This window comes from Quercus suber, unplaced genomic scaffold, assembly GCF_002906115.3.
Source record: "Quercus suber isolate HL8 unplaced genomic scaffold, Cork oak 2.0 scaffold_910, whole genome shotgun sequence".
Taxonomy (NCBI): domain Eukaryota; kingdom Viridiplantae; phylum Streptophyta; class Magnoliopsida; order Fagales; family Fagaceae; genus Quercus; species Quercus suber.
In genome coordinates this window covers 170,492-181,485 of record NW_027070334.1, presented here as the reverse complement: position 1 = coordinate 181,485, position 10,994 = coordinate 170,492, and the positions used below count along the sequence as shown (strand labels likewise).

The 10,994-nt window shown below is 35.3% G+C and overlaps 1 protein-coding gene across 1 annotated transcript; it reads left to right on the top strand.

Annotated features, from left to right (window-relative positions):
* Positions 1-2,686: 2,686 nt before the first annotated feature.
* On the top strand, positions 2,687-3,782 carry LOC111999768 (uncharacterized). The gene has a single exon (XM_024031882.2). It carries the CDS (start codon positions 2,857-2,859, stop codon positions 3,430-3,432), a length of 576 nt encoding a protein of 191 aa, XP_023887650.1. The 5' UTR covers positions 2,687-2,856; the 3' UTR covers positions 3,433-3,782.
* The last annotated feature ends 7,212 nt before the right edge of the window (positions 3,783-10,994 follow it).

Sequence of the window (10,994 nt, the reverse complement as noted above, 5' to 3'; positions counted from 1 at the left end):
GACCAAAGGTATCCCGGCCAACGTCTACAGGATTTCAGCCCAGAATCCAGAGACGAAGAAAAACTCCGTCTTCCATTTTCTGTCAAACGAGGCCAAGGATTTCACCAATCTACAATCTTTACTTCTGGCTGTGAATTGATAAAAACCAGGAGATTGATGAATCTCTGAGGGTTTATAGCAGTAGAGGAACTCGTCCACAGTAATAGGATGGTCCCCTCCAAACACTTCCCTCCACAAAATTTGCATAGAGATAATTAATCTCCATGCATTTGGGTTGAATTGACACACTCCTAAACCTAACCTAACTAACAGCTCTCTAGTAAAAAAATTTAAAGGAAACCTAAGACCTCCAAGAAGGTAGGCCTCATATACACCTATCCCAAAATGGGGATTACAGCACCACTCTCCACGGACGGGTAATCTAGGATTAAACTCGTCTGGGATTTGGTACCACTCCCTAAGGTTATTTAATCTTTCCTCGTCTGTCTTGGAAGGAATATCTACAGCACAACTATATACGGTTACCTCCGTCTCGTCCAAAGGAATGGACGGAGGGATGGAAGACGAGGTACCTACCTGGGACCCTAAAGTTTTTCTAAGTTATTTTTGTACTTCTTCTAAAGGAAGCCCAGGGACCCCTAAGACATACTCCTCGTCAGTGGTATTTCCCCTACTAGTACTACTGGTATCACTAGAGTTATCACTACTCTCGTCGTCATACTCATCTATAGCTTTTTCTGTACTATCGCTAGACGAGGAAATGGTTATTTCTGACATTTTCTGAAAAGAAAATTTTGAAAACCTAAAAGACGAGGAGAGAGGGAGTACTTGGCTCTAGGACGAACTGAAACTATGGACGCGAGGAAACTCTTAGACGAGGCTCTAGACGATGAATGTCAAGGAAGGAAAATCTCAGAAGTGAGGAGGGTAGTGGGGGCATTCCATTATTTATAGATGACCGACCTAAGCACATGAAACGACACAACCAACCAAATGATGACACGTGGTCTTCGTCTCGAAAAAATGAATCGACGAAATGAACCATCAATTAGATTGTAACACGTGGCATCTATGATTGTTGAAAGAAGCTCGTTCATCCAGAGAAGTAAATTACTATATTTTCTTGGACGACACATGGACGAGGGGCAACTGATGGTGTAAGAAAAATGCCAAGCTGATCACTCGTCCATATGGCCGTCCATAACAACGTACAAAGTGGAGAATGAATGGCTGTTACGCTCGTCCCTCTCTTACCGTCCTCTTACACTCGTCCTTATTTCACTCGTCCAATAGAGGACGTACTAGCAGCGAACCTCGTCCGTCCTTAATGATGGACGAACAAGGTTCACCAAGAGTTATGACACTTCCAAAAGCCCATAATTACGTTATTGCGAAGCAAGCCATCTGTTCACTGTTGAACACAAGTCTCGATGAGGTAACTTCCATGACAGTTATGGAAGTTACCTCTGAATCCTCCAAACTCTACGACGATAGGAGAAATAACCGTCAACATAACACTATATAAAGACCCTTCTACGCAGAGGTATGGACACTTTTAGGTTTTAAAAAGATTTGGGAAGTCTTTGAAGTGCTTTCTTTTCTTCTTCAATCCACTAACTTTACCATCGGAGGATTCAAGACCGACCTCCACCGGTCTTCTCTGATCTTCTTTGGTTTTTTAGGACTCATCCTTCAAGATCTTCAACACCCGAAGACCTTTCAGCCCACTGATTTCCAAGAATTCATCAGTATATATCATGTCAATTAAATTGTTTTCTCAACAGTACTTCTCATCACATTGATTCAAATGATAGAAAAGAATTCTGTAACTTACATTAAAATAAATACATAAATAACTGGTTTTTTCACACCGTCGTTCATATAGAACTTTCACTCACTCAGTTGGGCATACCACAAACACAAAAGAAATGAGGGGTTGTAAAAATTTTGTAACATTTTCAATGCCCTAGACTTATTGGATAGGAAAACAAACCTAATTATAAATTGTGTTAAAGAATGCATTATCACTTTTCAATGCCAAAGTAAAATTTCTTGTATTTTTCAAAGAGCAAATTAAGTATGCTTGCCTTTCAATTTGCTACTATCAGGATATTACGTCATTTAATAATATATATATATATATATATATTTTTTATTATTTAACAATGAATATATTTATAGTGGGTAGTGGTGCACCCACATTTTCACTCACTTTCTCCAAAGGATTAGAGAAAGTGTTTGGGAAAACCAGGGAGCAAGCCTAGTGGAAGAAAGTTCTTGTAATTTTTTTGATTTTTTGAGAAGAAGGAAACTTCTTGGGATCATTATATCAGAGAATTCAAAAATTGTAAGTCTAAGCAGTAATAAGCCTTATTAATATGTTAATATAGTCTCATATCATAACGCAATACAAAAGTTTAACCGTAGTAATAAGCCTCATTAATTAATATATTCATGTTATCTCACTTGCAAATCCCACTTTCTTTTCCATTTAAAAAAAAAAAGAAAAAAAGAAGAAGGCATGAGTCTATCCAATAGGCTTATACCACGTGTGTTAGTAAGAGGAGACTGCTGCCCTTTGAAACTTTTTGTTTAGTTTTCTCCATTTCATCACGCACTATTACTCCACTCACTGACTCACGCAAACAAAAGCAGCAGCTTTTGTATTCTATATAACACCATCAAAGGCTTCATTATTCCTTCATGCTAACGTAGCTTTTACAACCTCTCTAGTACTCACAACTTGAGCTTGAGCTTTCTTTTGATAATATCCTCCATTTTTGTTTCAATCGGTTTTATTTTTCTTAATTTCGTGGGTTTCTTTGACCCTCGTCTTAAGCTTAATTAATTAGAAAAATGAAGAACAAGGCTTCTGTTATGATCAAACAGATTATGGCTGCGTTGAGTTCTATAGCTAAAGCCAAGTCAATAGCTATCAAGAACAAAACAAGCGCATTCAAAGCTCGCCTTATAATGTTCTCCTTGTTGAAGCAAAAGAAGGTTATAATGGATTCACTCTCCCACAAGATCCATAGACTTCTTGGACAGAATGATAAAGAAAACAACGACGAGATAGGTGAGCAAAGCATGGCCATAGTTCTCTACAACGCCATGAGAAACAAGTCGCAAGCGAGCTCGAGTCACACCCAGCTGATCGAGAAGGCCGAGGCTGATGATGATGATGCCGATGATGATAAGTACCCAGATCTCAGGCACTCGTTGTTTGATGAAGAGGATCTCGAGTTTGAGGATCAGGGTGGGTCCATTATTGATCTGGTAAGGAATGCCAAGGAGGAAGGTGAGAATTTTAATCTGGAAGATGAGATCGATCATGTTGCGGACTTGTTCATTTTGAGGTTCCATAAACAGATGCGCATGCAAAAGCTGGACTCGTTCAAAAGGTACCAAGAGATGCTTGAGAGAAGTCTCTGAAGATCAATACTCAAGAGTAGGGAAAGGTGAACCTGCTGCCATTATGCCATAACGTTTATAACCACAACATGAAATCTTTGATGATCAATGCTAGCCAGCTCAAGAAAAGAGCGATATGTATATGGGCTGTCTTTCTTTTACTCCGATTCGGTCCATAGCCTGTTTTCTATCAAAAGTTCTATATGTATCAGTTTATATCTTCTTCTTTTGCTTCTACAGTTCTTGGGTCTCTTTGGATTGTTATGGGTACTTTCACATATGAGGTTGTAACTAACACTAGTGTATATTTTTGACGTGGAATAAAAGCTTAATTTAGCCAGCCAGATCTGTTTGTTTTCATGGCTATAACATTTGAGGAAGGATCCAATCAATTCATTTCTCTTTCTTTTCTTTTCTTTTACCTCTATATATTTAGTTTTTAATTTATATATTGATGATCTTCTCTTAGTTCTCAACAATAAAAGGCTCTGAAACAATGATTAGCAACATTGGATAGTGACATATTGACATCGTTGTTATTAACTTTTTGTTCCTATGACCATATGACAGGAACTAAAATCTTATGTCCCTTCCAATTAATACTCCTTCAAAAATGTCAATTTCTCAACAAAAAAGAAAATCATACGTCATGTGTTTATTATTTATTTTTAAAATTTTAGTAAATTTAAATAGAAAAAAAAAATGACGTAGGTGAAAGTGGAACAGATCAATTTAAAACGATAAAGGAAAGTGTCAGGCCATAAAAACTATTCACGAGCTGTTGCTCGCTGTAAAAGTTCAAAAATATTTAAAATATGTTTTAAGGCTCTTGTTGAGACAACTTTTGTCTTTAGAAGACGACAAAGCGTCTTTACAAACTCTTTCGGTAATGTCCACGTCGAAGTGTGTTACTATAACATTACTTTAAGTAAAGTTGAAGTTGTTTCTCAAAAAAAAAAAAAAAGTAAAGTTGAAGTTAAAAAACAAAAAGATTAATATGAAGGATGCAAATTACTAAGTAACCTTTACAGCTGATGTGTAACCAATAACATTCATTTATATCTTATCAAAAAATAAATAATAATAATAATAATGATAACATTCATTTATAATGTTGTTTAAATCTATTGATCATATTCTATTTTTAATAATTCAATAAATTATGGATATTTTTATTAAAAACACTAATAAATACTAATTAGTTAAGTTATAATGCTCTTTGCACTAATTACATTCTTTGTCACGTTAGTTTGTATAGATGTAATGAAATTTGTGTTGTGGGCCATTTTTGAGAAGTCATAGAGAGGGAAAGAGCCCAACAACACAGACCAAAAAGAAGTTGGCAAAAAGATAGAAAACAAGAACAATTAAGTCCAAGCGGCAAGAATAATGAATCACATGTCCATAAAATAAATAAATGGACCTTGAGAAAGCAAATGGGCTCAAAAGAGCCCGGAAAAAGAGAAATAACAAATAGCAAAACCCATGGACAGTGTATGATGTGGAAAAGTAAGAATGAGTCACGGCAGGCTCAAAACAATGCAAGCAAAGAGAGTGGGGGATTGATAGCATGCCCACAAATCCCAAAGATGAGTATGAGGTAATTGGGCAGGGGAAGCCCAATGAAGTTAGTAAAAGCCCATGGGAATACGAAGTTAGGAAAAGTGCCGAGGAAGCCCAAGACAAGCAAATGGGCCGAGAATGCCCAAGGGAAAACCAAAGGGACACAGGAGCCCATAAGTAAGAAAACCCATGGCCATGTTAAGCCACTGGGAAAAGAATAAACAGCAGGCCTAAAGAGGCCCAGCAAGATTGAGTCATTACAGCAGGAATGACAGAGTGATATGGTAGGAAATAAGGGCAATCAAGAAATGGGCCAAAAGAAATGTAAGGCCCAGTATCAAATAAAACCCAGCCCCTAAGGGGAGTGGGAAATCAAAAAAGTAGCTCACATAAAAGGGTCAAAACGGGCGGCAAACTGTGTAGAAAAGCTTTCAGACCACGGCAGACGAATGAGTAGCATGCAGATTTTGGACACATGTGGAAGGAAGACATGCGCAAGGCCTAGGCACCACCAGCCTGTACCCAGCTAATACAAGACATGGTGAGGTCGTGGGTCAGAGGTAAGAGGGCATGGTTTGGTGGTAGGAAGAAGGGAAAAACTTATTTTTGAGGTTCCTGCTGAGGCTCTTTTGGGGGAAGTGTCCTACTGGGATGACATACCACCCAAAAGAGGCAAGCTGAGCTGGAACCACTAGGTGCATGCCATGAGAGCAAAGAGTGAGAGAGAACCCAGACCGTGGTAGGAAAGGGTGCCACAGTAGACAAACAAACAAAATACCCTTCTTTGTCTGGTGAGGGGGAGTGGCACGCAGACGGTCCAGTGGTGGTCGGCCAGTATACCCAAACCAGACAAAGGCAGTTAAGGGCCAAGACAGTAAAATCCAGTCACGGCAGGCACTATAAAAGGGGATCCTTGCCGTGTACTGAAGGGGGAGGAGAAAAATCATACCCTGAGTAACAAGAATCTCTACGAAAAAACTAGGAAGTAGAAAAACGAAAGAAAAGAAAGAAAGAAAAGATCATAGTAAGAAAATTAAGAAAGAAAAAAATAGAATAGGGAGTGAGATCGACAGGCATGCACTAATAGGTTGATTCTCTCTCTCCCTCTCTAAATCCAGCTTTCTGTCGAAAAAAATAAAAGGATTTCTCCTTTGGGCACTAACCATTCAGGTCCACTTCCCTCAAAGCAGTTAATTTCCATGGCAGGATTTTCCCTAGGAGATTAGCAGCGTTGAGGAGAGGCGTTCTTTCCTCTTTGGTCTTACTCCTGCGGATAAGACTTAACTTAATTTCTTTCTTTTCTGTTTAACCCATATATTATCACTTGTTCTTTTGCTTTTCTCTGTGAAAGTCATTTTTGTTATTGTGATTATAACTCATTAATAAGGATCATTTGGTCATTTTCTATTAAAGAGCCAAAGCACTCTATTTTTTTTATTTATTATATCTGTCTATCATGACTCATTTGAAATAGTTCTTCCTGCCATAAGCACACTCCTGGCAAACGAGGCATAGTTTGTGTGCAAACCAGCCCAGGTTGAGTTGCAGTTAGCCCGGTCTCAACTCTCTTTACTCAGAACACTCGGGCCCACTACCGCAGGAGGCAGCCCAATCCAATGCACACAAAAAAGGGCCCCTACAATTTGTAACCTATTTTAAAATTTTCCAAAAAAAAAAATTTTAACTTTATATAGTGTTAGAAAATGTTAAAATTACTACAAATTTTATTGCAATATCCTTGAAAACTTTTTTAGTATTTTACACCTCAACAATTTACTACATGTTTTTATTATTATTAAATTATTTATTATTATAATTTTATAAAAAAAAATAAATAAATAAATCCTCCCTCCGTCACTATGGTCTTTTTTAAGAGACATTTACGTTTCAATACTATTGGAGAACTAAAATTTTCAAAAGAATACATGATTTTTTTTTTCTTTTCTAAAACCTAAATTTAAGAAAGAAAAAAAAATGTTATGAAAATTAAGTATATAATGTAGTAGTCAAAGGCCTTGTAGCTGAATTGGCACCTCCCTATGCACAAAGTGCTTGAGGGATACGGGGAAAAGGGTTCAAGTTGCAGGGTTAGTAACATGTTGTAATTATCTCTAAAAAAAAAGTATATAACATAGCACCTTCCACCTTAACTACCATGTCAATTTATATTATTTATGTAGTAAAATTTTTAGTAGCTATAATTACTAGCGCATAACCCGCACAATGCGTTGGCTTATTTTATTTATTATTCATGGAAAAATATGTAAAATCAAAATAAAGTCTATTAGTAGAACATTAGTTCTTTTACTAAGTGTTCAAACCTACAACTATCATACTCTAATAATGTAATCAAAATACAAAAATTTTGTGATAAGGATATTGACAATTTTTGCTCTCTTCTCAACTTCATTAATAGCCATTTTCTTATTTGTCTTTGGCTCTTTCTCAACTACTCTCCTGCTTTTAACAGCAATTAAAACCAAACAAAGTAAATTCAACATAAATTAGAGAATGGTGCACTATGTTGCACTCTATAAACTTCAAAGGATTATTATTATCGGTTACCAAAAAAAAAAGGATTATTATTATTATCATAAATCATCCAACATATTTGGCACTAACTGGGTATGGGTGCAGCAAACACATGCATGTACAAAATTTTGGGTATAAGCAAAAAAAAAAAAAAAAAAAAAAATGCTTGTAATGTTGAATGCTCATGGGACCAAGACTAAACTAATTTAAAACATAAATTCAATGTTCAGGAAGCATTTATTGATAATCTGCATATCAATAATCATAAACTGATTTAGGAATAAGTTTCATCTTAAAAAAAATAAATCACTTAGAAAAAGATAGATTGTGGATAGGAATTTTGACTACATTTCCTAAAGACATCATCTCTCAATAGAAACTAAAAATACGAAAATATTTAACCAATAGACTAACATGTACCAAAAAATCAAATGGCATTTGAGATGATCAATGTTAGACTCCTATAAGATTAATACAATGCAACATCCATATTAGAATTGAATAATACCAAAATTGGAATGCATATATTACACAATTAAACACACACATAGACAAAGGAGAAAAATCCCATAGACAATTTACTCAAAAAATCAGATGTTAAAGCTCAAACACGTAAAAGAAGCAAAATAAACATCACAATTTATTCATAAAGCCATGCCTATATAACTTTTAAATCATCCAAATGAAGCAATATTAGAAGCAATTTTAAGGATTCTTTCCCACACTTAATGGCTTCTGCGACATAAAAATCACAATCAACACATATACATCTCATAAAGAAAAATTAACAGATTTGTTAATGTTCTACTTGTCAATTGAAAACAGTCCCAAGTTAACTACCAAAATAGGAGTCATAACCATAATTGGAGATTATACCAAATTCAAAAAATATATGTATCTTTGTCTAAAAGAGTCTATAATTCCTATAAAAAAAAAAAAATAGCCAGGTTATACTTAGACTACCAAAAAATATGATTTATTCCAAACCAAGAAAAGAAAACATACTGGACTTTAGCTAAAAATGTTCTCTATTCAGCATTGCAGTCAATGGGGCTTTGATAAAGGGTGGGTTTGGTGAGTCAAAGAGATGTGATGTAGTTTCCACTTGGCATGCACCACCGCTAAGGGTGTGTTTGGTTGGAGGAGTGGAAAAGTGAAAGGATAGAAAATTAGTGGAAGGATGAAAAAGTAGAACGATAGAAAAGATTTGGTTTTCTCTCGTGTATGTTTGGTTGGAGGGGTGGAAAAGTGGGAGGGTGGAAAACTTTTTTGTTTGGTTGGAGAGGAAAGGGGGAGAATGGAAAATGTAGTTTATATAAATTGAGTATTATGTCCTTGTTATATAATAGTGGGAAAGTGAGAGGGGTAGGTGAATGTAATAAAGTGATGGTATTTGTGTAAATTACATCATCAGCATCTTTACCTCCCTATTTTCCTCCCAAATTGGGAGAATAAAAAAGTGTGGGCCCAGAGGGATTATTTTCCTCCCCATTTTCTGTATCTTTTGTTTTCTCTCCTGAACCAAATGGTAGAAAATGCTATTTTCCACCCTATTTTCCTCTCCCTATTTTCCATCTTCCCTGTTTTCACTCCAACCAAACATACCCTAAGTGGTGCAAAGCGTATCCTACTTCTTTTACTAGTCACAACACTGACATTAATTCCATTCTTATGTATTTTAATCTATACTCCACCATTATAATGCAAATACCTTAATCAAAGCCACATATAACCCTAAGATCTACATCCAAACCAATCCAACTATTATAGGAAAGAAAAAGATCATATTTAATGCACAAATTGAAAAATAAAGAGGAAAACTTTCTGTTTGCAGTCTCGATAGGCTTTTTCTTAGCATCTGAATTTTTAGTATCTACACTCCTAATCATTAAAACCCACCAATCCTCTCTCTATAGGGGAAAAAAAAGTAGAATAAACAAAGAACAAAATGACTTAAATGCAAAGAATTTCTAAAGGTAAAGCGCGAAGAGAGGGAGATAGAAATCTGACCAAAATGCCTAAATCAAAACAAAACAAATACCCAAACTGCCAAACATAAATCATAGTTATCGCAAGATTTGTGAACAGAGTAGAGAAGGGATGGGGTATTTGAGAACGATTGGAGCAGCAATTAAGATGAAATTGAAACGTTGGAGTGAAAGGGAATTTTTTTTTTTGGTTTGTGTTTAGTTTCGTTGAACTTTGTTCTCTTCCTCTTTCTCTATACAACAAGCAAGCCTTTTTTTTTTAATTAATTTAAGCGGTTAACTTTTTATTTATAATGAAAGGCTTCTAAATGGTGTTGTAGCATTGAGAAACAGAATAACATTTCAGTTTTTAACTTATACGTGGCAGAATTTTAGATGGGTAGTTTTCCTATGTGGCATCACCTCCTTAATTGCAGGAAAAATCTTATACTTTTATATATAGTGTTAGATACTTTATTTTTCTATGACCATACTCATTTTTGCTTTATGATTCAATAGATGCAACAGGGGTGTGGGGGTTTGAACCCTAAATATCTCTATTTGAAACACTAAAAGGTATCAGTTGGGTTATAAAATGTTTGGCTCTTTCTATTGTGCAAGCATGATTGGTTGGATTAGCCCTTTTTTGTAAGTTATATAATCACTTAAGCAACTTTCTTGATTGCCTCTAATTGATTGCCGCTACATCGGGAAAAATTGGTTAATTCTTTATTTATGTGTACTATCTAGGATTGACCCGAGACATTTTGGGCTTAAGGAGACATCTAGAATGGGCCTTTTTTATTTTTTATTTATGTATTACTTAAAATAATATTTATTTAATATTTTTATATAATAATATATTTCATTTAAAATCCATTTTTCTTCCCTTTTGAGATGTAAACAAACTAATTCAATTTTTGTATTCAAGTTCTTCTAACACCCATTTTTCAATTGATGACTTAGGCTTTCTTGTTGTCACATGTGCTATTACTTTATTTATTAACACAACAAATATAGCTAATCCACTTAATTTTTTGGGGGACGTTGTCGATCTTAGATACAATTTTCTTAATTTTAATTTCGAAAAACTTCTTTCTGTAAAAGCAACTGTAACAGGTATTGTTAGAAAAATTCTATAAGTAATACATATATTTGGAATTGATAGAAACATAAGAGGGAGTTAGATGGACACCCAAGGTGGGCATGCCCCTCCTGTAACTGCCCTAGAGTAACTCCCAAACATTGCTTAATGAGTAGTGCCTTGGGTTGTTACTCCACCCCACTAATGATTGAAATTAATGGGTTAATCACTATATAAAGGGAAAAATGCCCTAACACCTCTTGAACTTTGAGGTAGTTGAATTTACACTCCCATGAACTTTTGTTTTTGCCAATTTAGTACATAAACTTCGTATTGTAGCAAATAGAACTTCTTAACTTTTTCTCTCACCAATATAGTACATAAACTTTGATACTATAGTGTAAGACTCCCTTAATTTCTTTTCCCCCTTTTTTTTG

Coding starts and splice junctions, on each gene's coding strand:
- LOC111999768 (XM_024031882.2), top strand. CDS start 2,857: ATGAAGAACAAGGCTTCTGTTATGATCAAACAGATTATGGCTGCGTTG.